Genomic DNA, 27687 nt, shown 5'->3' on the forward strand with positions numbered 1-27687 from the left:
AAAAAAATGATGTTCCCCATAGTATTTTCATTTCCTATTACTGTTCTCTCAAGGGTTTGTAAGTGTCTCAAAATTGTATTCTTCCTACAATTTACTATTTAACGTACAACAAATTAAAGCAACGTAAGCTATATAGAAGTACATATGAGAAAGCGTCCTTAATGAAAGATGGATACATACTTGTTACTAATGTTACTACAGCGTAGGGCACTGGGTTACTACGCCGGCGACCCACTCCTCACTCATTTCCTGTCTCTCCTCCACCGACCTGTCAAAAGTAAAGGCAAAAAGCCTTTAAAATATATTAAAATGGATACACACTTAATAATAAACAAGATTTTTTTTTTTTTAAAGCAAAGGTGCTTATAATGAAGGAGCTAGCCAATCAGAGAATATTAAAACTGTGATTTGCATGTGTGTGTATCTCTGTCTCTGTGTGTCTGTGATCCACAGATCATGTTCGAGACCTTCAATTTCTGCGCCATGGCAGTGTCCTTCCCAGCTCCTCTTGCTCTCATGGCCTCTGCTCGAACCACTGGTCTTGTTGTGGACTGTGGCGCTGGGGTAACCAGCATCATGCCCATCGATGACGGTCAGGCCATGGTCCACGGCATGCAGCGGATGGATCTGGCCGGACGCGACCTGACAGACTACTTGACGAATATCATGACGGAGCGTGGGTACAGTTTCACCACTTCTGCTGAGATGCAAATCGTGCGTGACATCAAGGAGCGACTGTGCTATGTGGCGCACGACTTTGAGGAGGAGATGGGCACCGCTGCCTTCTCCTCTTCGCTGGAGAGGTCCTACGAGCTGCCAGACGGACAGGTCATCACCATCGGTAACGAGAGGTTCCGCTGCCCAGAGGCCCTCTTCCAGCCATCCTTCCTTGGTGAGTTGGTGTGCCCAAACATGTAGCCATTAACACTGTTGTACAGCATTACTCTATATAATATCTATTGTTTAAAGTGCAGTATACAACATGGTCTCAAAACACTGTATAACTAAAATAACAATAAAACTAATTATAAAAAATAAATAAAGGAAAATAAAAATGATGCGCAAATTAATCAAAAAGTATGGTCATTTAAGTGAGCTCAATACTAAAAAACATATAAGGGGGAAAAAGGATACCAGCAGCAAAAGAAAAAATAGGAACCTAAGACAAAAAAATACTATCAGACCAATTAAATGCATAAAAGAATGAAAAAAAAAATGTTTTCAGTCTGGATTTGAAGATCTGGGGCCTCATGTACAAAGAAGTGCGGACGCGAAAATCCTGAAAGTGACTTACGGACAAAAAAATCCGGATGTATCAATAAGTGCGTAACTAGGTTTTGCTGTGAAATCTTGCGCACATGCACGAGCACACGCGGGCCCAAGTCTCCGCCTTGTCTCCTCCCTTAAATATTCTATATGAATATTCTAATTAGTATGAACAGACCCATTCGTGTGCATTCATTGGTTGAAAGAATTGGAAAGGGAACGCGGGAAGGGGAACGCGGGAAATACATTTCATGATGCAAGGTGAAGGCGCAGTTTCGGAGGTAGCCAATTTAGAAGGAAAAAGGCTGCGCGCAATAGCCAAACAAAATTACTTTGGCGTGTGTATAAAATCAGGCATTGGTAATAATAGCCTACTTAATGTGAGGACTGCAGAAAAACTGTCATATTATAGCCTACTGCAGTACTACAATGCAGGTTTCCCAACAATTGATATTTACAAGGCATTACATGAAAACACATTGCGATGAGGCAGTCGCCAAGGTTTCCGAGAAATAAACATTTAGGATATGTCGGGTAGGCCTATAAATATGAAAGATGACACATGTACACATAGGCTACGCCACATGTATGAATAACTTGCAGCCAATAGGCCTACTCAGTTAGCCTATAAAATCACCTGTTAATTGATGGACTAATTTTACAGTAGCCTTATTAAAAGAGAAAGACAAGCACTGCAGTGAGGACGTTCCCAACAAATGCGAGAAGACACATCGCAGATCCAGAAAATATTCAATTTTTAATAGCTGCCAAATAGGTAGCCTACTTGAAATAATACTGCTGATGGGCATCCAATTTCGTTGTAGCCTAATTCCACGATAGTTTCATGAGTCCACTTCATTTTAACCAGCTGCCTCAACAATAGGTTCGTACCTCAAAATTAAAATCCACGTTTAACTGGCTGCATCTCTGCAATATTTCCGACCGCGTACAACACATGTACTTGCGCTGCATGCCTCTGTGTGCCGCCAAAAAGACGCAATGCACCACTTACGGCAACTTCCATGCTTACGGAAACTTCCACAGCAGCCCTGAAATTCGCGTGGAGATCCGCAGTTTTCCACGCCTAGTCTGTTTTAGTACATCTGACCGTGACCGTGGAAAACAACTTAAGTAGATTTTTTGTCCGTAAGTGAGCTTCATTCATGAGGCCCCTGGACAGAGTCTGCCTTCCCAATATTTAGGGGAACATTGTTCCATAATGAGGGTGTGCGGAAGGTAAAAGCCCTGTGGCCAGCTGGCTTCTTCCGCGCCTCAGGTATGGACAGGAGACAGGAGCATGCATGGGCCGCAGACTACGAGCCGGAATACAGTATAGGGTGTGAGAAGCTCTGACAAATAAGTGGGTGCTAGGCCATGTAGGGCTTTCTACAAACACATCTCAAACTAGAATGGGCACTCGGTAGAGCGCAAACCTTCGCCTACGCCACTTATTTTTTTCTGGCCATCTTCAAAGTGTGGAGCATAACATTCTCCAAATTTTGGTGTTAGTTTCATTTAAATCGGACCGGAATATCGTAATATCACATTTTTGGCCCTGTCTTGACCTCTTATTCAATTCAGCATGCACACGTTCTTCTGGCATATAGTGCTTGGCAAAGAAAAACGTTTTTGACCTTTTCGTGACCTTGACCTTGACCTTTGACCCAATCACTCCCAAAAAGTAATCGATTGTTCCTTGGGTCATGACCAATCATCCCACTAAATTTCATAAAAATCGGCTCAATTTATGTTTTTGACCTTTTCATGACCTTGACCTTGACCTTTGACCCAATCACTCCCAAAAAGTAATCGATTGTTCCTTGGGTCATGACCAATCCTACCACTAAATTTCATAAAAATCGGTTCAATTTACGTTTTTGACCTTTTCGTGACCTTGACCTTTGACACAATCACTCCCAAAAAGTACCGTATTGGCCCGAATATAAGACGTGGTTTTTGTTATAAATTTAGTACTCTAAAAAGGGGGGTCGTCTTATTTCCGTGCGCTAGAGAAAAAAGTAAAAAATAAAAATAAAAAAAAATGTAAAAACTTAACCTGAATGCGGTCATTAGCCTATGCTTCACAACAATGCCACACAACTCAATAATGGATGGGTTAAGAGATTGTTTTGTCCATATCAAATTTGCAGATGCTTGTTTCGTTATGACTGTTGCACCGCACGTCTATCAACTGTGAAGGTCAACGCGATGCAGACGACAGTGCAAGGGGAAAAACACAAGTCAATCGCGACTCGTTGCTCTGCTTTTATTTGTGTTTGGTTTTACAGTCTCATCAGGAAAGCTTTGGTCGTTCTCTCTGGTCAGCCGACAACACCACTAGAAACTAAAGAAATGAAGGGTGATTTGACGAACAACCTGTAGGCTAAGTTTTGGATGCTGTCATCAGCCAATCAATGGTCATCTGTGTGTGCCCGAGAAAGCGGCGCCTTTGACAAGCGGTGCCTTTGACGATATGCCTCGCAACGATGCAACAACACAGAATAATGGTTAGGGCAAGAGATTGTCTTGTTCATATAAAATCACTAAGAGTTTTACCCTTGGCACGAAATGAATGCCAATCGGACTTTTAACTCATTGGCTGCCAGCCATTTTCATAAAAGAGTACCTCGGAGTGCCAGAGATTTTTCAGCATTTTGGGCGTTTTTTGGAGGCTCACAGAAAATTGAGTTCTGTGTCTATGTCAACACCATACCTATCAAAACACAGATTAGACGCTCATCTGTCATCAGAAAAAAAACAGTGTCTCTCTACCCCTTTCCGTTCTTTCATAATCATCTGTTGAAATTAAGTGGAATTCGCCAAAATGCTGCTTTCTAGCCAAAAAGCTGAGAAAACGCCATTTGAAGTAGAACTATAACTGCAAACGTTTTTGCCCATAATGGCATCGTCCTAACAACTCAGATCAGATGCTATTACAGAGTCTTCTGTCATCTGTAGCCTGAACAAAAGATCGTTTGTATGATCTTTTCAACCTAATATACTGAAATATAACGGGGGTGGACTCGAAAACAAGGGTGTTTTGGTTTAGTTGCTGGCGCGCAGAATGGATCATGACAGCAGGTGCCCCTAACTCTGGGAACTCCCTCCCTCTCCTTCTCCCTCTGATTGTGCTCTCCCCTCGTTGGAGAACGAATCACAGCTGGTTTATTTCCTAGTACCGTGTTAACTTGTGTCTTTGTGGGGGAGGCAGGCAGGCAGGCAGGCAGGCAGCTCCGCTTAGCATAGCTTACTGCAGCTTCTTTGGCAGAGCGGACAATTTGCAGATTGATTACTGTCATCATGGTTCTGCTATAGTGATCTTGTCATATATTGTTCAATGAATTTTCTTTTGATAAAGTACTGATCACATATCCAACATTTCACAAGCCGATTGGAGTGGTGAAGGCTAGCTGGTCTGAGGCTAAGTGCAATGTTTTCTCATGTGAGCTGGTGTAGGGGTAATCCCACATCTATTGGACATGAGGAATATTCTTCCTCACGCAAGGGCACTAAAATATGTAGGTAAAACTACATTTATTGGACGCGAGGAGTATTCTTCCTCACAAACGGGCACCAAAATATGTAGGGTCAACTACAATTAATGGGTACGACGTTAAATGTAAGGGAAGTACAGTAATGTAATTATAATTACATTAATAAGTATACAATTCTTATACAGTTCCAAATATGTAATGTGTTATTACTATATGTGAGGAATAAGAGTATAAGAAATGATGCATGAAGAGTGTGTTAAACTCTTCACGCTGGGTATCAATAATGTGTAGGTGTGCACTTATGGAATTGTCAATTGCCTAATTAATGATTGCATAAAACACGGCTCATGACCGTCTCATAAAATCATGACCATTATTGACAAATAATCTGAAGGTTTTGTGTGAATTCTTTTCTGGTTGACTTCGTAGAAATTGTTCAAATAAGACAAACACAGTTCACCACAATGTACATTTATTGTAAAAGCATCATCCGGTCATAACACTGATACAGTCAATGTGACTTGCAGGGCATAAGAACGTAGGTAAAATATACAATATATACACGGGGTATGAGAGGATGCGCTATATGTGTGTGTGTGTGTGTACGCTATGCGAGAGAGAGAAAGAGAGAGAGGAGGGGCGAGTGGCGAGCGCTTTCTGTGAGCGCCGCGCACCTCTATTACCGCGTGTGCCGAGCGGTGGGAGGAGAGAGAGAGAGAGATGTATGTTCTATGAACTATGGCTCAAATGATTCTGCGCAGCGCTGCGCGCAGGACCGAAATATGAGATACGAGGAGGGGCGTTAAGCTTTCGGCTGATGAAGCGGGAACTTATCTTCAAGATAGAATTCAAGCTAATCAGAGAATACTGTCCTTTGTCTAAAGGCTTTACAGTATGTGTGGGGGGGAGGGAAAAGGGAGCGCTTGGCGCGCTTTTCCGACAATAGCTTACGTCCTCAACTCGATAACTCTATGGGTTAAAACACGGGTACGTGTATCTCTGTGAGTGGATAATTTACATGTGGGTGCAAGTATGCCAATCCTGCAACTACAGTAAACTAAGAATAGCGTGTGGCTATTTGTGGTGATGAGAGGGGAGAAAGAGAGAAAGAAAAGAAAGAACAGATAGAACAAAATAACCCAAAATAAAATATATCACACTCTACAAGTGTGGATATTTAAACACAACTCCTCAAAGCTATGTAACAGTTCTAACTGCGTATATATGCCCAATTTCAGTGCTTACTGCATTATCCTTGGTAGGAGGAGAGAAATCCTTTGATCTCTCGGGCGAGGTGGGTGTGTGCGTCTTCGTGCGCACGAGGTCCTTTTGTTCTCCAAGCTCGCAGGTCCTGTTTGTGGGCCCAAGCCGTTCCGGGGCACGAGGTTGCAATGTGTCCACAGAAGTCTTGCTTCGTTGTACGGGGAAAGGAAAAGGGTATTTCGTTGTGTAATCCGATTGTCTTTGCGGTGCCGTCCTGCGAAGGTCCAGTGGAAAGGCGGGGGGCACGTAGGTCCGTTCCACGCGTAATAACTATACCGGCTGTCCACACTCTCTTGGGGGACAGACCATCAGGCTCAGCCGAGTCTTCGTAGACTCTAGGCGAGGTCCTTGATTTCGGTACTAGTAAAAGATTAACAATTGTCCGTACAAAAGTTATCCTATAGCGCGTGAGTTCCTCGTGGGTCCTGACTCACTGCTCTCCTAGCAGTGTCCGCAAAAGTCAAATGCAATACAAACGAAAACCGGTTGAAGGAAGAAATATATCGACTGTAGTGTTAACCTGGCCAAGATAACTTACAGTTTCAATAATTTCTAAAATAGACGTCCCTCTAAGGAGACGTGTCCTGGCACGTCTCACATCTCGATGTAGGAAGTCGGGCGTCTGGCCTAGGGCGTCAGGCTTAGGGGAAAAAGGGGTGATGCATACCTTTACCTGGGCTTTATACATACAAATGGTGTCCTCATCTTACAAAATGGCAGGCATTCGTAAAATGAGGGGAAATGAATTAAACTTTAGGGGTAATAACGCCTACAGCTGAAAGCATCTGACCAGACACAAAGGCTACTCTGTTCCAAGAATCTGCAACCCCCCCTGTCTTTTTTGATGATACAGTAAGCTGATCATACTATACAGATCCATAAAAAATAACTGTAGAATGAGTAAAAATAGTTGACTTACCAAGGCTCCTTTATTTAGGCTTAGTTGTAAGTTGTTAGCGATTTCGTGCTAGCTAGCTAGCTAGCGTAGCAAACTTTATAGCCAAACATTTCCCAACTGAGGTGACACATCACCACTAGTCCCGTGCATTCTCCTGTTAGATGATATTTTGTAAGCATCATCCTGATGTTGTGTAGGCTGATCACATTATCCAAAATGAAAGGTTGCCACACAGATCATCTCATGGTGTATTTTGGGCAAGCTAGGTACAATGCCTTCTAGCTAGATAGCAACAGGGGGTTGTATTTTGGTCATGAGAGGAAGGTTTTTTTTGGTCAGGCTCTGACACTAAAATCAGTAGCCTACCTGTGTTAAAATCAGAGGGCAAGAAAGTAGACTACTGTCACAGGTGCTTTACTTTCAAAAATGATTTTGCTATGCTACTTTTGAGATTATATTATAATAGTAAAAAGGGGTGTTTTTGTCATGACATGTCCTCTTGTTCTGAACTAAAGCCCTGCCTTGACTGTTCCTAAGGACACTTCTGCCACCTACAGGAACAGTTAGAAAATGCCTAGAGGCTTGAAATTTATACAGAAGATAGGTCAGACCAGGGCCGGTTCTGGCTTATTTGGTGCCCTAGGCGAGTTTGAGTTCTGGCGCCCCCACTGTGTGGTGTGTTGGATGTGATGGTGGTGGGGCCCCCAACCCCAGATGAGAGGGAGGTTATCAATGTGTTTGAATTGTAATATGAAATTGAAATGCCAGGAGAGTGATACAGTACATTTGCATGTAAAATGCATGTGTAGACAATAGGCCTACCAAGGAGGTCTGCATTGATAGCCTATCTACACTACAGCATCACAAAGCATGGCAGCATAACAATTTTAATAAGCTACACATTTGTGCTGTCTATGATTCCAAACCAATTTCATTTCTGGACTGGAAATAGTGGTGCATTTGTGAGTAGGAGAATGAGAAGGGGGCTGTCTATGTGTTTGAACTGGAGGGACAGGGTGAGAGAAAGGGAGAAGAGCTGTCACGCTATTGAATTTCATAATATACAAAATATAGTAAATAGCCTCCCTTGTCTGCAATACTACATCACTCAGCATGAAAACATGCTGTGCATGGTTCTGTTACATGATTCATATAGGCTATGTCATTCTGGTCTGGAAACAATGTTTTTTTTAAGCTTACAACAAGCAGGTAATTCATGTGGATGGAAGGAGATATGGCAGCTAAAATTGTTTTAAACATTGCACCAGTCTTACTTTACATTAGCCTAGCAAGCCAGACCCGTACAGCAAATAGCTGTACAGGGGTCTAGGGGAGCTGGGAGAGAGTGTGGGCGGTTGCTTCAGCACTCAACGTCACGCAATAGGATGGTGGAACAACAAATCCCCACACACTTCTGTGTAACGTCACAGCTGTCTTTCACAACGTACACGCGACACGCCCCTCTGTAGGTGCAGCGGCAACTTCGAGCCGTCGTAGCAGTGAATTCGTGTGATGACCACAGCCACAAACAAGTTTCCTAATAAATCGTGTTTTCACTTATACAGTTCAAAAATGCATCGTTTTCAACCACATGGCCCTCCTTGATCAATCAGCGAAATGTCGAGCAATGTGGGGCTTGTTAAATGGTTATATTTATGATTGTTGTCAACATGGCATGTTCGGTGTTAGCTAGCTAGCTGTATACCCATAACTAATACATGGCTAGCCGCTAGCTCGGTAGACTAGGTGTCATTCTCATCTATTTAGTGAGCGACTTACAGACTTTCAAAGTTCCCAAATGTCTCGTTTTTAATGACATGGATCTTATTAGAATTTGGGGCAGGCATATAATACAAGGCTGGATACCTAGCTCTGTTATTGACGACAGGTTAGCTAGCCACTAGCGAGGGCCTCTTTGTAGGTGAAGCGGCAACTTCCAGCCGTCGTAGCAGTGAAAGCGTGTGATGACCACAGCCACAAACAAGTTTCCTAATAAATCGTGTTTTCACTTATACAGTTCAAAAATGCCTCGTTTTCAACCACATGGCCCTCTTTGATCAATCAGCGAAATGTTGAGCAATTTGGGGCTTGTTAAATGGTTATATTTATGATTGTTGTCAACATGGCATGTTCGGTGTTAGCTAGCTAGCTGTATACCCATAACTTTCCCTGATTGTCGCTCCCAACGCAGGACGCTCCCCGGTCAGCTCGCTCCCACTAGCCAGACTATCGATCCCATCTATTTAGTAAGCTACTCAAAGACTTTCAAAGCTCCCAAATGTCTCGTTTTTAATGGCATGTGTCTTATTAGAAATTGGGGCCGCAATTTCATTCTACACCTACAGTAGTGTGACTGGTTCTGTAAAATGCTCAACTTAGCTTACCGAGCTAGTTTAAAACATCGAATGATCAAATGGTAATGTGTTGAGATCTATTTGTGTCCGATAAGTTCATGGTGTATTATTACATCAATCCATGTCAGTCACGAAATGTATTATCATCCAGGCTTTTTAAATTAAGTAAACACTTTCGTGCTGTACGTAGCACGGACGGACACCATGCTTCTTCTTAGAAAGTTTCCTGTTTACTAGGTAGCCCGGCCCCCCTCGCGATTTGATTGGCCCTGTCATCGGATAACTTTCAGCCTCGCAAAACGACCGGGGTCCGCTAGACTGCCCCCGGGAGCAAATTCAATTTGCGGTCGCTAGGGGCGTCTAGATTTCTAGGCTAACTTTACATTGCTTGTCAACCTAAGCAAGTATTATCAGGTGGGTGTTAGTGAGTAGTGAGTAGGCTACTAACAGCTACTTTACTGGATTTCATTGCTTGGCATACTTGGCTAATGTTAGCATGCTAACTAGCAATTTCTCAGATCAAAAACAAAGCTCTTTTTCTCTCTAATTCCAAATAGTAACCTCATAACTATTAGGCTCTCCATAATCACAAACGGTTGCTGATTAAATCACATAGTTCCAAAACACCCTCTGCAACTCCTGCATCATGCAATGAGTGGTTTAATGAGAACATAACAATTCTCCATCCAGCAGAGCACTGCTGTTTGCGCTTGCCCCCTCTGTCTCTCCAGTGAGTCTCCAAATTCAAAATAGATCACACGCTGTCACTCGTCCCGCCCCCTTTCTCAGAACTGTCTGTTTATTGGTTCACAAACTTCCCAGAGACAGTTGGAAGCGATATTACTATTGGCTGAGGGGCGCTTTGCCGTGAGGAGCGCTTTCGCCACGCTTTGTTGATTGCGACTTCATAAAAAAACTTCATATCGCAAAATTATGCATCGGAGAGCGCCATTTCGGCGCTCCTTCTTCACATGGCGCTCTAGGCGACCGCCTAGCCGGCCTATGCTTAAAACCGGCCCTGGGTCAGACCGTCCTCGAGGTCTGGCTGTAAAAAAAAGCAATTATCGGTGAACGACGTCGAAGGCAGGGGGCGTCACTATTCGAAATGACGTCATAGCGACGTCGAAGGCAGCCAATGAGTTAATGTCAACGTGGTCCTGATAGGCAGCGCATGGGTTTGAAGTGCAAATCGTCAATCTGCCTTTGGTCACATTCGGTTTCTACAGTCCAACGGAAAACTTTGGATGCATAAAATGAACGGCGATTTGGCGAGACGGCTGCTGGTTAGATATTGCTGTCAACTAAGCATTTTGCAAAATCTGTGCATTGCACAATAGGTTGCCTATCTCTGGACTGGTTGCCTGGCTGGCGCAGACTAATGCTCTGAGTGTAGGCTATGTTGTGTCGCACTTTAAACAGGCGGGCCCAGGCGGCTGTAGCCTGTAGGTGCCTATTGGCGCTTGACAGGTGAAGTGAGTAAAGAAGGGAAAAGGATATGAGTAGCCATCGGTGGTCTTATATCATGGAAATTCCATGAAAATTATATTGTGAAATTTGTTCTTTTTTAAAAAGCCTCAGACTTTGTCTCGGCGAAGGTAATAAGTTGGGACGGGGATCAGTGAGATGTATTAAACATACAAATAAGATATGACAACAAAGAAGAATATTTCAAAATGAATTATACTGATGGACAATATGAGTGTGCAGGTATTAGACCATCACAGAGAGGCTGAGTCACTCACAATTAAACATGCAGAGGGAATAATTACCAGAGTTATTACCAGTCCCCCCAGGAAATCGCGATGTTGCGATCGCGTCGTTTTTCGCAACTTCAATGATTTCCCGCGAATTCTGCGCGAGAGCGCAACTTTAACCAATCACCGCGATTTCCCGCAACTTTGAACACTTTGAACCAATCCATGTTGCGCTGACTTCACTGACGTCGACAACTTCCTTTCAAAAAGGATAATACAATAAAAAATACAATAAAAAAGTAACCTAGCAATCAGTCCCAGCACTTTACTATGCATGTACAAAGTTGTCGGTGAGGGGAAAAAAACTAATAAATACGAATGTAGGAAACGCCATGTTCTCATTGCGCGTCTGCTCGCATGGTCACAGGAGGGAAAATGTATGACTACTAGTCTGGCATAACCAATAGGCCTACATTTTTTAAATGTGGTAGGCCTACATAAATATATAGCCTAATTAACACTTCATGACAGTCATCTAGGCTACATTACGCCAAGTATAGGGCTCCTACAACAAGATGTGTTTTCTTTTTTCTAAAGCGGTCCACCTGCTGGACTACTTTGGTGTTTGACTTGTGCGCATACAGAAGGCAACATTTTCCCTCCGAATTGAGATGCGCAAATGCCTTGTCCACAACAAAGCAGTAATTTCCATCCTTCATTGTGAATGCTGCGTGCGTGCCTGGCCGATATAGTAATCTCTTTCGCGCAAATTGGGCTATGGCTGGAATCAGGGTTCACGTTAGCCGGCTGTGGCCGGACATTGGCCGTTTGCATGCATGAATGACCGGCAAAATAAAATGTGGCCGGACAAAATGTCGACAAAAATGACTGCAATCAGTCAGTAAATAATATTAGCTCATTTTAAATAGGCCTACTTAACGTTACAAAAGACCAGTAGGTAGGCCTAATATGAAACTGAACAAAACTGAAAATATTTGTGAATAGCCTGTAAATGAACTTGTCATAAGCAGCACGCAATATTGCTTGCGCTCTCGTCCCCACCGTCGTTGTCCCCAATCACGTTATGCTTATAATCACTTGACTCACGCTGGCTGCTGTGCTGTCGAGGAACGATTCTGTTTTGTTGTGGGCTATTTTTTACCAATATATCAGTGAACACAACAAAGGGCATTGCGTTTGCAAAACCGTTTCATGCCCTTAGAGAAGTCAAGCCTAACAGTTTGGGACTCAATGGCATGCGCAGCATTGCATCACTTTCACTTTTACCTCTGCTGAAAAATGGTGGTGGATCTCCAAGTAGGCTACAGCCTACAGAGGGTCAAGTTAAACATTCCAGAGAACGATGGACTCGCCAGAAGTCCCAGTGAAAGTGCATGCAGGGCTTTATAACTGTTTTCATCACCGGGCAAAACGTGTAGCCCATATGAGCATCGTTGACAGAGCCCTCCGTTCTGCAGGCGACGTGGTGTTTTATAGCCTAGATAACAATGTCGTCGTCTTTTATATTCACAAGAGCACCAAAATTAATATAATTTCTGAGCATTATTCAGCAAGCACCCTTCACAAAAGGAAATCTGTGAACTCCATCCTCGTTACATTGAATGATGATCATCAGCCGGACGGCGCGGGAGAACCAAAAAAAAAAAAAACCTAGGTTATGCCTTCTTTCGAAAGCGACCCCTCTCTCTGCTTTTATTTGTGTTGCTTTTGACAAGCTTGAAAATTAAACGCCAACACAGGCAGGCTATGTGTAGCAGACGACTCACATTAACCAGGATTTCAGTCAGTTCCTGTCGCGCAGCCTCTTCAACTGGGTGGACATGCCCAATTCCGCCCGCCTACTTATAGTTAATTATGTATCCACTTTTTTTTAAAGTCAGGAATGGATATCGACATGATACAAAGTTTGTATGCTTACAATTTGAAACGGTGATGACATTTAAAACAGAGTCAAACGGCCATAAACAGCATTGTAATGAAGGGTGTCGTAATGGCAGCATGAAAGAGATGGAACTTTTCACGACGACATTCTGGCTAAAAACTCGCCCAGGCAGCTTCCCTGCTTTGCCTAAGAACCAAAATTATAATATAAAAATGGAAATAATATAAAAACACCAGAGGACTGGAATGTGGCAGTGTCCTTTACTTTCAAGCGTGGGGAAGCACATTAAAAATCGCAACAAACATCGCACCTTTCACTTCATGCCGCAACAAAATCGCAACAACACAGTAAGAAGCTCCGCGACTTTTATCGCGATTTTCTGGAAATCCCCGTGCACCATCTGGCAATTCCGACCGCGATTTTTTGAGAAAATGCCCGCGATTTCCTGGTGGGACTGTATTACATACATTTTTGAATTTCCTTTGGTTTACCAGGATTGAGTGTATATAATACATATTTTTGTCATTAAAATCATTGTACAGGTTCATGACATCGTGAAATATATTTCTACCATGAAGACTCAAGAGGCAAATGAGCGTTATTAATATTTATTGAACAATAGACATGATACAAAATGCATGAATCCGTTTGGCGAACAATTTACACTTGATATAAAATGCATGAATCTGTTTGGCGAAGGTTCCCGTCTTCGCGTTGAACTCCGGGGTAGGACGGCATATCCTCCAGCGGAGATGGAGGCGGGCGTAGCCTGCCCCCTAACAGACGGGAACCACTGGTGAGGGGGGGGGGGGGGGGGGGGGGGGCTTCAAAGTCGGCTTAACTGGAAAGGAGAGAACAGAATGAGTGACTGATTTTTAAACAAACGTGAATGTGATCCATTGGCTGAGAGGGAACGATGCATGAGTGATGCGTAACGGGGAAATCCCCAATCTCGCGTTGAGATTGGTTGACGATCCTGGGCAATGATGACGCATGTATGATCTGTCAAAAGGGAGATTGGATGGTTAGCCTAGTAAGTTTGACAGCCGAGAAATTCGAGTCTCCCTGGTAGAATTTACGCAAGCTCCCATGTCCGCTGTAGTCTCACTCCAGCACTCCAAGAATTACAGCTATTGAAAATGGACCATATTAAAAATGCTACATGTGTGCAAATGATAGAGGGGTTTAACATTCTCCTATGCACCCGAGCTCACTTGAAATAGACCCAGAAGAACTGGGAAACTGTCAGTTGCTTACAGAAGTCAGCAAAAGTTACAGGAGTCAATTATTTTTGAAAATAATAGAGTATTGCATATCCCAGTGATACAGTGAAAATGGACCATCCAACTTAAGTCAGCTACATCATGGCATGGGGGTGCAGTAGTGCATTGGTTAAGTTGTTCTCACTCATCTGTAGAGTTAAATACAGTGCTGAATGATATAAATGGGTTTTAAACAGCATGAAAAGCCACTCATGCATTGTATTTTGAAGGGAGATCTTCAATTACTGCCACATAGTAAGGACAAATTGCATTCTCTACTATGTTTTAATAGTTTAACTCCATCATAAGGACCAGCAGGTGATAAAATGGCGGGCTTTTGGTCAAGACCTGTCACACTGTAAGCACTACAGAAAGGAAAACATTGCAAAACATGACAAGGAATACACCCTCCATTTAAGCTGGTGAAATCATGTCCAAGATAGGAATTAACACTGTTTTTTATATAAAATCATCTCATCGGTTAATGTATTTAACTGTTAAGTGTTGTATTTTGGTTTGTTTTTAGTCTTCCTTGGCATTTGCTGCCTTATATTGTCCCCGTCCCAACTCTTTGGAGACGTGTTGTTTTTACATATTCACGAATATCCCCCAAAACAATAATTTTGGTCAGTTTTGATGGCTGATATGTTTTCTTTTTGCCGTTCTCCATCTAATGCAAGAATCAGACGTTTTGAAAATGGCAGTATTTTGTTATTATTCACAATTTACCTTGTGTCCCAACTTCTGTGGAGTTGGGGTTTGTACTTGAGCAGCAAGATTTGAAAGTCTGCTCTGATGTGAATAGGCAACCAATGTAGTGAGGCTGGGATTGGGGAAATATGTTCAAATTTCTTGATCCTTGTTAATACCCTACCCATTTTGCACTAGCTGAAGCCTACTTGTAGTGCTAGATGGAAGGCCAGAAAATAATGCATTGCAGTAGTCCAATCTAGATGTAACAAATGCATGAATTAGTATTTCAGCATCACGCAGAGACAACATAGGTCTGATTTTTGCAATGTTGGATAGATGATAAAAGGCTGATTTTGTTACTGCCTTGATATAGGGCTGAAAAGTCAAATTCTCATCAAAGAGCATGCCAAGATTTTTAACAACTTTGTTCTCAAGGATGGTGCAGTTGTCAAAGGTGAGAGACAGATGCTCAGGAAGGTAGTCACATTTAGGTGATCTTACAGTGTGTCAAACGCTGTACTTAAATCAAGAAGGACAAGGAGCAGAGTCATTTGCAAGACTCATTTGCAAGTAACAGGTCATTTGTGACTCTGATCAAGGCAGTTTCTGTGGAATGCCCAGATCGAAAGCCAGACTGAAATTTATCAAAAAGGTTGTTTTGGAATGTGGCCTGCCTAAGTTATTACCGTAATATTTTCAAGGTTATTAATGACTACGACACTCTCATTTATTAGGGTGAGAGAACCCAAGCACCAGACACTTGATATATTTCCCCGCAACAGGTCTACGTGAATAACAAGAGATGCAACTGTCGTACAATTCGCCTTTGGCTAAGCCCCGCCCTCTTTAGTTACAGTTGCTAGGTCGGACAGATAAACTTTCTATGCTGCGATATCAACGTGATTAATGCAGTGACTGCCTATCGCAGCAGTTGTTCACTCCTAAGAAATAATTAAAAAAAACACTCCTCTATTCATTTTTTTTTTCTCCTGAACTGTCATGCATTACAGTTGTTTAGCTGTTGTGGGATCTCAAATTCTCACCCTGGTATCGATAGGCATACCAGTGGCACCATGGTGCTAACTCGCATAGCCTGTGAGTACACCCCAGATTAAAATCCGGTAGAGAAGGGGCTATGTTGGCTCGAATCGTCTCAAAATGAAACGAAATGAAAAGGGATGACAAGGGAGGTCATCAGTGTGCGTTTCAACCTTTCTTTGCATTGAACTTTTACATTTTGAGTCTGCATCTGGCGTAGCCCCTTAATGCACGCCGTACCTCCTGTGGCGCACTGTAATAGACATTGAAAGTTAACTACTATAGTACTACACTACTATGTCAGTGCACAGAGACTTTAGTAATACATTATGACTTGGTCATTGCCGTTCTGGTAACAGCTAATTTATAAAGCTGTGTCTTAAGGGGTTAAATAGATTGGTGTGAGATTTGAATGCAATCCTATGGAGAATATCATGATCTGCTTCAGTAGTCACAGTGCATGTTGACATGTATGTTTCTTTTAGGTGTATTTCAGATTGCCAATGTTGACAGCATTCATGCATCCCCAAACCATGTCAGTCCCACTACCATGCTTGGCTTATGAGAGGATACACCTTTTTTGTAAAACTCACTTGTTTACCACCACACATGCTTGACACCATCTAAAGCAAATTTGTTCATATTCAGTATTCAATGTCCTTTTAGCATTCTCAATGAATTTCAGTGTCCATGTCATCACAAAAATCATAATATTCTTCAGTGCAAATTCCATAGCAAAACAACATCTCTTTCCCCAAAATACATGTTCACTTACTTTTCAGCTTAGTATTTTAACCTAAATCAAAAAATGAATTATATAGACAATGGTATGTTCACCAGTTTAATGTTTAAGTTACTTTTAAACTTCTCATCAAAGTATTTTACTTCGCTTCAAATCACAACAGACAATTTCTCTTTTTCATAAGTTTACACAAAATGTGACACTTTTGTGGTCGTCACATGTGCATGATTTCATTCCCTGTAATAATACTCAAAAATACTGCATTGTGATAAGTTGCACAGATGAAATATCCAAATAATGACTTTGTAGGAATTTTGAATGTCCGTGTTTTCATGATCTATGTGAGTTCTGTTCATCACATAATTACGAAAATCACACATTAGAATGCATTACAATGTGTAGATTCAGAATCCACTAAAAAACGGGTTTTCCCGTTGAAGGAATTGTTCAATATCATATTAGTAAATCAACACTATAAAAGTTTTTTAAAAATGTGCTGATTATCAGAAATCCCCCTTCAATGAAAGACAATGGTAACTATTGTAGTTTTTACTGGCATTATCACATCATAGACTATTAAAATCGAGTGACTGGTTCGCTTTGATCTCGTAAAAATGATGGCGGGAATTAAGCGGAACGTGACCATTGTGACATTGTTTCCTACAGGTTCATTTTCTTTGCAACACTGATTCATTTAGCCTGGTGTTTAACCTGGGAGCTACCAGGTTAGAGTTGGAGCATAAATAAAACCTCCATGAGGAATAACACCCTCTGTCCTCATCCTTCTGAGTTCCGGAAACACTATAATACATTGTATGAGAAATCACTAACAGGGCCACTTTCATACATGGCATATAGGCCTATATATTTTACTTTTACTTTTTACAAGGATTTACTTGGTACACATTCTTTTCATAAGGAATGTGTATGAATTTTATATATAATTTTCGTATGGGCAGTGTGCTCTGGCTAGCTAGCTTAGCAATACTCCGCTAGCATAAAGAATAAATTAGCTAAGTTGCCAGGGTCACTCTTCCATTTCTAATGGCCCACATACACTAATAATGAAAATAAACACACACCTGTAAGTTCACAAACACAGTACATGTCACCACAGGATTTCGGGCTTCCCTTTTCAGTCCTCTTCCCACCAGAGAAGAGCAAACTAGATGAGATAAAGGAGATGCTTCACTTCCTTTGCAGGACCCTACTGACTCAATAACTGCAGAGGAAAAAAAAACCTGCGAAAAAGAAAGAAAGACAAGAAAAAATTTCATCTTTATTGATATTATCTTTTGCTTAATGAATTGTATTTTTCAGTTAGTACAGTACAGTTAGTACAATGCTATTGGTCTCTAGAATGTAATGCCACTAGGGGAAAAAAAAACTATAGGCCTAAGTATAGTAAGTATAGTAAGAATATAACATAATTAACCTCATAGTTCTCTCATAGTAGGCCTATGTTTTTTTTTTAAACTGGTTTCATAATGGTCCAATCAAACTATACAATATGTGCTCATCACTTGTCATCAGCTGCTGGAACATACAGGGTCTCTACTCTTCAGCCTTTGTAGGGATCCTGATTTCTTAAAATTAATATAGATATCCTGATTTTAACAGAAACATGGTGTGGCAAGGACACACAAACTGGGCGCCCACCTGGATTTGGGGAAATAATAGTGCCCTCAAACAAAACAAAAGCGGTAAAATGCAGAACAACTTCAGGAGGACTATTGGTGTGGTACAGGGAGAACCTTGCCAAATATATGTCTGTTATCAAAATAGAAAAAAAACTACTGCTGGATAAAAATGAGCAAAATTGGCATTCCAAAACAGAATGTTTATCTCTGTGCAATATATATCCCCCCATCAGACTCACCCTATTTCGAAGAAACAATAATTCACACACTAAAACAAGAAACAAGCCATTTCCAGGCACAGGGAAATGTTTTACTCTGTGGAGATTCGAATGCAAGAACCGGGGATGAGCCTGATCATACAGTATTGACCCACAAGGCAACATACAAGTGTTTGGCAGAGACACTCCCTATGCCACACCATACCTCACTCCGCGAACCAACCTAGACACTGTGGTAAACAAAACTGGTAGAGAGTTATTGCACCTCTGTCAAGCCCTAGGCGTGTACATTCTTAATGGCAGGATAAAAGGAGACTCTTTGGGGAGGTTCACATGCTGTTCATCTCTTGGAAGCAGTGCAGTTGACTATGCACTGACTGACATGGACCCCTCCTCCTTCAATGCATTCACCATCAGGAACCAAACCAAACCAACCTCTCTCCGACCACAGTCAAATGAATGTATATCTGAAAAGGCTATCCGAAATTAATCTTTACAAACTTAATCCGACCTACAGATGGACTTCTGATAGCCCAGAGAAGTTTACTCAAGCATTAAATTCACCGGAAATTATTCAACAGATTACTAACTTCATTAACAAAGAATTCCCTAAAACTGCATTAGGTGTAAACATAGCTGTACATGAGCTGAATGTAATTCTTTACAAGGTAGCTCACATGGCCGAATTGGAAAAGAAGGCAAAAAGAAAAAAGAAAACATGTGACCATGACTGGTTTGACTCTGAATGCAGAAACATTAGAAAACAGCTCAGACAACTGTCAAACTTGAAACACCACCAACCTAACAACACAACACTTAGGGCTAAATACTGCGAAACATTAAAAAACTATAAACATACAATAAATAAAAAGAAAATAAACCACACTAACCAAATATTACACCAAATTGAAAATTCCATACATACTAACGAGTTCTGGGAGACATGGAACAGTTTGAACACCAAAGAAAAGCCAGCCCCACCAATCCAAAATGCTAAAATATGGACAGAACATTTTAAAAATCTATACGATGAAATACAAGTAAAACCACCACAGGAAAATATAAACAAGCACCTTCAAAATCTGGAATCCATTATCAAAAACAACCAAAACCCTCTTGACTATCCTATATCAGGAGAGGAATTGACACAAAAATTAAATTCACTAAAACAAAGAAAAGCATGTGGGCACGATAATATCAGACCTGAAATGCTGAAATACAGCTCTCCAGTGCTTCAAACTGCTGTGCTCAAACTGTTCAATCACATCCTTACATCTGGCTGTTTTCCTGACGCCTGGAATAAAGGGATTATTACACCAATTTACAAAAATGGAGATAAATTAGACCCCAGGAATTATAGAGGTATATGTGTGAACAGCAACCTGGGGAAGGTATTTAGTTACATTCTAAATGACAGAATCCAGAAGAAAACCGAACAGAATTCTTCCCACAACATAAAGGTGTGAGACAGGGCTGCAGTCTGAGTCCAACATTGTTCAACATTTATATTAACCAGTTAGCGATGCAGTTGGAACAGTCTGCAGCCCCTGGACTTCAGCTCCAAGAAACAGAGGTCAAATGTCTGCTCTTTGCTGACGACTTGGTGCTGCTTTCGCCCACAGAACAGGGTCTACAACAGCTCCTTGATCAGTTAGAGCAATATTGCCAGACCTGGGCCCTGGCAGTAAACCCAATCAAGACCAAAATCATGATTTTCCAAAAGAAACCCAGGTGTCAGGAACACAGATACAGGTTCAGCCTAGGTAGCACCGCCCTAGACCATACAATGCATTACACTTACCTAGGTCTGGTAATTACTGCATCCGGAAGTTTCAGCCTGGCTATGAATGCACTAAAACAAAAGGCCCGTAGGGCACTGTATGCCATCAAACGAAAATTCCATAATATAACACTGATTCTTGAGAATGTGGCTAAAACAGGTTGTAATCTTGAAAGAAAAAAACGAAGTGAATTACAAAATAATATGGTATATCCTTGTAGACAAAGGTCTTGGCTTTTCAGAAATGCACAAGGCCAATCTCCCCATTTTTAATTTTTTGGAGAAATCAGGTTTTTCTCCGATCATACCTTGTTTTTTGTCAACACCGTCAGACACAATTAAATGCGACATAAAGTGTATTGATTTGGTTGCATATGTATCTGGAGTTTTTAAGTGATTGTGTGTGTTTTTTGGTTCACACATATGCCTTTAAATGTTGAAAATTCACTTTCATTCTATTTTCATACTGCTTCATGTGTTCTAATTTTAAAATATGTGCTGTCAGACAATGTCTAAATTGATCCAAAAAAAAATTAATTTCACAAATATTCGTGTAGGCTTAAATTTGCTATTACGTAGGCCTACTTTGATAATTTAACAACTCCAAAGGAACATTTTGTAAGCACATTCATTTAGAATGTCCAAAACTCCTTCTTACGGTGGTGAATTAAGAACTGATGGCGGTGACAGTGTCAGACAGGTGGTGAGTATCTCATCTCTGTCAGAGATACGAAGCAGAGGAAAATCCTGAACATGCACAGGCTCAGTGACCACACTCTCGCGATAGAGACAGGGAGACAAAGAAAAACATGGCTACCCAAAGACAAAAGGATATGTGGTCACTGTGAAGCAGAGAGGGTTGAGACAGAGGTGCACTTTCTGCTATACTGCAAGAAATATGAGGATGTGAGGAAAATCTTCTTCCCCAAATTCCAAAATATATACCCAAATTTCGAACGCCTCCCAGAAGCGGAAAGGATGGCGATTATACTTGGCGAAGGGCTCTCACCAGATCTTGCCGCACAATATGTGCTTGCATGCCACAAAATGAGGGACTCCAGCCACAGTAATATACAAATGTAAAAATGTATAGTGTAAAAATGTAATAATAATACATACACACAGCCACACACCCTTGCACCCCCACATGCCTGTCCATATGCATGCACACACACACGCACACATACACACTCACACACGCACATGCACACACGCACACACACGTACATGCACACACACAAACACACACACAAACACGCAAACAGATCTTCTGTAAATGTTCACACTTTTGTTTTGTTATTTGTATGCTTTGGCAACATTGTATCATTACAGTCATGCTAATAAAGCACAATTTGAATTGAAAATTGAATTTGAATTGAATTGAAATCATGCCTTGCACATAGGAACGTGGTGTAAGCGCAGCGCATGTCCGTCCTGACTGGACATGTCTGCGTTGCTCCTTGAAAATAGAACTCGAGTCTATTTTCCTGAGTGGACGGCCGCGTTCAATGCACGGCTCCCATTGTAAACTAGACTGCCTGTGCAGTCGCCTTCGACTGCTTAAGGTATATCCCCGAAACGCGACGCTTCCAGTCCCCCATCATTCCTACCACTCCCATCCACCATTTCGTAAACGTATATGATACATACAGACGTGACATGACGTGCATAGGCTTAAAACCAAACGACTATTGTGAAAATGAAGCAAAAAATGGGGCAAATGGTAATACTGTTTTAATGGTTCAGTGGATATACCACATTAGGTACAGTGTAATAACCAGTGTAACAATATTTAATACAATGTAAAAAATTTACTTACATCATGTGTTTGTGCGTAAGTGGTATTACATGGTATGGCATATTGTTACACTGGTATTACACTATATTACATGGTATTGCATACTGTTACACTCGTTATTACACTGTACCTGATATTGCATATTGTTACACTGGTATTACACTAGTATTACATGGTATTAAATATTGTTACATTGGTTATTACACTGTACCTAATATGGTAGATTCACTGAAATGGTGAACCATTAAAATAAGGTGTTACCGGGCAAATCAATCCACCCAGTCAGAAGTTATGGGCCAAATGAAAATTCCGCCATTTTGAAAGTGTTGTCTTCCAAACTGGAATCAGTTCATGAACCTACCCTAGAGCATTCACACACAAAATCTGGGACAAATCCATCCACCCGGTCAGTAGTTATGGGCCAAAGAATAATTCGGCCATCTTGAATTCAGCCATCTTGAAAGTGTTGACCTCCAAACTCGAATCAGTTCATGAACCTACCCTAGAGCAGTGGTTCCCAACCTTTTTCTTAAGGGACCCATGTTTTTACTATTGTAAGCTTTGGTGACCCAACCACGCGAGCGCCCGCACGAGACGGAGTCACGAGATGCCCTCCGTTTCCTGCGAAAACTGATTTTAGTTATTTTATTCCTCAATTCGTCTTTGGTCAAATATAGAATAAATGTTTAATGTAGCACTTACAATTTGTTGCGTCTATGCATTTATTAGTTAAATGCTTTGTCTTTTATTCAACATGGGCTATATATATTTAAAACGAAACCCCTTAAAATCAAGAGGGCTCCGCGACCCCCTGTGGATCTTTGGCGACCCATAAGGGGGGTCCCGACCCATAGGTTGGGAACCACTGCCCTAGAGCATTCACACACCAAATCTGGGACAAATCCATCCACCCGGTCAGAAGTTATGGACCAAGCAAAAATTCGGCCATCTTGAATTCAGCCATCTTGAAAGTGTTGACCTCCCAACTTGAAGCAGTTAATGAACCTACCCTAGAGCATTCACACACCAAATCTGGGACAAATCCATCCACCCGGTCAGAAGTTATGGGCCAAACAAAAATTCGGCCATCTTGAATTCAGCCATCTTGAAAGTGTTGACCTCCAAACTCAAATCAGTTCATGAACCTACCCTAGAGCATTCACACACCAAATCTGGGACAAATCCATCCACCCGGTCAGAAGTTATGGACAAAACAAAAATTCGGCCATCTTGAATTCAGCCATCTTGAAAGTGTTGACCTCCAAACTCGAATCAGTTCATGAACCAGCCCTAGAGCATTCACCCAAAAAATCTGGGACAAATCCAAACATCCGTTCAAAAGTTATCGCGTTAACACGAAAGACCTTACGCGGCGGCGGCGGACGCGGCGGCGGACGCAGCCGCGGAGGCGGACGCAGACGCGGCGGCTGACGCGGCGGCGGAGGCGGACGCGGACGCGGCGGCGGCGCACGCAAAACCATTACATCCCCGACGCTCCGCGTTTCGGGGATATAATAAATGGCTGCTACCTGCGGATAGAACGTGGACGTTGACTGTGCAGTGTGAAAGGCAGCCCGCGAACCTCTCGGACTCGCACTGCTCACGGAGACGATAATTCTGCGGTCACACCGCCGGCGTTGAAAGAGCTAAAACGCTGCTGACTCCTGCCTGGAAAGCACAGGTCAGGGGCGTTGAACGAGGCAAAAGATTCAACCTGAAGCATTCGACCAAGAATCTCAACAAACCGAAGCTCGTGTTTAGAAAAATGTGAACGTTCCATTGGCTGCCGCCTGCCGCCGCCGAGCTCATTACATATTTTTAGATGAAGTTCAACTTTTGACGCCCTCGGCTTTTCACGCTTTTTCTAGACACGCTTTGCGGCTTTTAACGCTTCTGCTGCCTGCTCTCCCATACAAAGCCAATTACTTCCGGATCTTTCCACGCGTTCAACGCTGGCGGTGTGACCGCGTGGTTAGGAAACGTGCCATCCCTGTGTGCGTATACCGTAAGAGGTGTGTGCTAACCAATCCAATGAGCTCTCTCTCTCATAGTAATTTGTACCATTGAAGGTATTTGATAATGCTTCATCATATTTTAGAAATAGGGCTTATGCCTATGTATGCCTTTTAAATACCGGTGTATATATATACCAAATGTTGATCATTTTGAAATTGTTTCAGTTGTTTAGGACTGAAATTATGTCTGCATACTTTCAGTGCAGCATTCCTTTCTAAACATAGGCTATTCAACACACTTTAAAAACACACTGAAAAGATAAGGTCATAGTAGCCTACTAAAAACATTTTGTTCATAATAATGGTGATTAATAGGTGATCTTAAATTTTTATACTGACATCTTTCAATTTGACTTGGTAGATCGCGGCAGACCATCAACTTCAAACGTAGATCTTGGTTAAAAAAGGTTGGGCACCCCTGCTGTAGTACATGTTTGTTGTTGGAAGAACACCCAATCTAGTGGCCTGTGTTATGTTATTGTGATCCCCAGGTTTGGAGTCGTGTGGTATTCATGAGATGACCTTCAACTCCATCTTGAAGTGTGGTGTGGATTTTCGAAGAGACCTCTATGCCAACATCGTGGTATCTGGTGGTGTAACCATGAGCCCCAGATTCACAGAACGCATGCAGAAGGAGATCACCTGCTTGGCACCAGCAAATGTCAATGTCAAGGTGGGCATGCACAGACCTGGCACAGAATTTGACATTTATCCCTAGACATCCATAACAGAACAATTCAAACTCAAAACACATATTTTCTAGTTACTCTACAACGCTGGTCTGCCTTATGAGGTGATTTCATTGTGCTTTTTTTGTTTCATTTCTCAGGTCATCGCCCCACCAGAGCGCGCTTATTCTGTGTGGATTGGAGGCTCAATTTTAGCCTCTTTGTCCCGGTTCCCTAAAATGCTGATCAGCAAGCAGGAGTATGAAGAGAGCGGCCCGTCAGTAGTGTGGCGCAAAGGTTTTTAACCCATATGAAAAAGAATTATATGATTCATATACTGCAAACATGCATGTTCCTTACATGAAATCGTATAGAAAAAATGTGCCAGATTTGCAAGAGTCACTTATACTTTTTCTAATATATGTCTATCATGATAGTCGATTATGGCCCCTTTTCGAAAAGAAATACTATATGGAACTTATACGCATGCCATATAACATGACTGCATGCAGTATAAATTCTTATAAGAGTTTGACATGCCAACAATGCATAATACTATATTATATTGACTAAAACATATGAGAAAACTACTATATTCCTATAGAAATAATGCACGTTTTATGTTAAAATCATATTGAAGTCTTATTCAATTTACGTGTGGGAATCTGACCGCTACACCAAAGAGCCAGGCTCGTTGGCATGTTAGTCTGAACACACCCACAACCCTAGTGATGGTCACTCCATCACATTGCCTTCCCCTTCGGGAAGCGCACGCGTGCGCTTCACACACTCATGGTGTCTCTCACGCAACTGCCCATCATGCTTCTCCCATCCAATGTGCCCCATCATCAATGCTTCACCTATCACTGAGGTCCCTCACACGGGGGTAACCAATCCTGGGGGTCCCTCACATGGAATTACGGCTCACACACCATGAGTACGCTTCCGATGGCCTCACGGTACCATCCCACTTCTGACACCATTTATAGCGAAGGGGAGTAGAGTTGCCCAGCTGGGACTTGAACCCAGACCTTCTGGCGTAGTAAACCGGGGCTCTGACCGCTACACCAAAGAACCAGGCTCGTTGGCATGTTAGTCAGAACACACCCACAACCCTAGTGATGGTCACTCCATCACACGTATGTTCCGTACATGTTCCGTAGTTGGATTTTACAGACTTCCTATATTAAGTTTATATGAAGTTTACAACTTGAAATGTAATATTCAATATTCAGTCTGTCCCACATTGTCCCTCCGAAGCATACCCCTTGTCCCCCCTTGGACTTATTAGCAGGTGGTCACCCTAGCTGGAAATAAGCTACAACAAATATTGCATGGTGCACCTTTAAATACAACAACATGGCACAAATACAGCACACATCTGATTGGCATTCATCCAAAAACAGCACTATTTTCCAATCTTTTTACTTATACGAAATATATAAGCCCATAGTAACATAAATCGTGTATGGCATATATGACTGACAGCACTATTTTCCAATCTTTTTACTTATACGAAATATATAAGCCCATAGTAACATAAATCGTGTATGGCATATATGACTGACAGCACTATTTTCCAATCTTTTTACTTATACAAAATATATAAGCCCATAGTAACATAAATCGTGTATGGCATATATGACTGAAAATGAATAAAAAAATAGTTAGATTTGTATATGTGGGTTTGTGCCTTGTATAACCCTTATGATATTCTTATGGAACAGATATAATCCATATGCGTTTTTAATAAGACTTTTTCATATGGGAAGACCCACAAGTGTCTATGGTAGTGGAGTTGGTTAAGGGTTTTACCGTTACGGAAGTGACAAAAGCACCAAACTTTGCATGGTGTTTCTTTAGGGTATATGCTGTAATTCTAGCCTAGGAGCCCTCGAAAAAAATGTCTACCATGTCATATACAATATGTAATGTTGTGTAATGCATTACATTGTTATGACATGACATTATACTTAGCTGACAATGTTAATATAGTCCCGAATTCAGCAGAGAAGCAAGGGCAGTGGTAGCTACCAAATGCACATTGTGTGAAAGTATGGGTGAGTCTGTGCTTACATGCTTGACAGCAAATGTAACATTGTGAACGATTTGAGAAGATTCTTGGTCTGAATTAAAATGAGCATTGCCCACACTAAAACTATGGTGAGAATAGACTGCTGCTAATGCTCACTCAGCAGCATCTGACATAGGAGGTGGGCCCAGTCTCATATCTTGTCAGTTCGTTGATGTTAACGAGTGGCAACTTTATTTTTGCTTAAATAACCCCCTGACAACCCATTAATCAATATTTTGGCAGTTGCCATCCTCAAAACTTGCACATTGATTTATAAAAATGACAACAAAAACTAGCCGACTGAGTGACGTCACATCAATGCAAAGTCAACGAGGCAGAATACAGCTAGCGCGTGCATGCTACCCGGAACCGTCAGATTTCATGGCAAAAAGTTACAAGTTGGGGGGTAAGTGGGCTCACTTGTTGTGTACATGCAAAAAAATATATTTTTCTCAAACTTTCAGAAGTGCTCTTTTTCGCTGTTAGTGTTCGACTGTCTGACCATCATTGGGCAACGAGAGATAAATTTCAAAAAGAGGACAGGTCTGTTCCCTCAAAGCAATAGAGCAACGAGGTGTCGGGGGTAGATCAATTCGCCAAAAAACCTGTCAGTAAAGAAATGAAAGCTGTGTTATTTTTTCCAGTAACAGGAAAATGGTCAGGAATGAAATGCCTACGTTGTTTCGATGATTAGGTGAATTGTCTGCCTATGAAAAAAGCCAAATATGCGGATAAATATTCCCTTTTCAACTTTGAGAGCTGTATCCCTCCAAAGCCAATAGGATTTCCATATTCTGTTGTTTAAAGTTTTTGAACGACTTTTAGTGTGTGAGAGAGGGAAGGCAGGCAGACATGTTTTAAACAAAGGACCACACCCACAAATAAAA

The 27687-nt window shown here is 41.7% G+C and overlaps 1 protein-coding gene across 1 annotated transcript in view; it reads left to right on the forward strand.

Moving 5' to 3' along the window:
• The window catches only part of LOC134456053 (actin, cytoplasmic 1-like), a 51890-nt gene extending 26859 nt beyond the window's left edge, over positions 1–25031 (forward strand). The window contains exons 5-7 of the mRNA XM_063207488.1: positions 454–892; positions 24550–24731; positions 24888–25031. Coding sequence (XP_063063558.1) covers positions 454–892; positions 24550–24731; positions 24888–25031 — 765 coding nt within the window. The remainder of the gene's footprint in view (positions 1–453; positions 893–24549; positions 24732–24887) is intronic.
• Positions 25032–27687: the final 2656 nt, after the last annotated feature.

This window comes from Engraulis encrasicolus, chromosome 1 (assembly GCF_034702125.1).
Source record: "Engraulis encrasicolus isolate BLACKSEA-1 chromosome 1, IST_EnEncr_1.0, whole genome shotgun sequence".
NCBI lineage: Eukaryota > Metazoa > Chordata > Actinopteri > Clupeiformes > Engraulidae > Engraulis > Engraulis encrasicolus.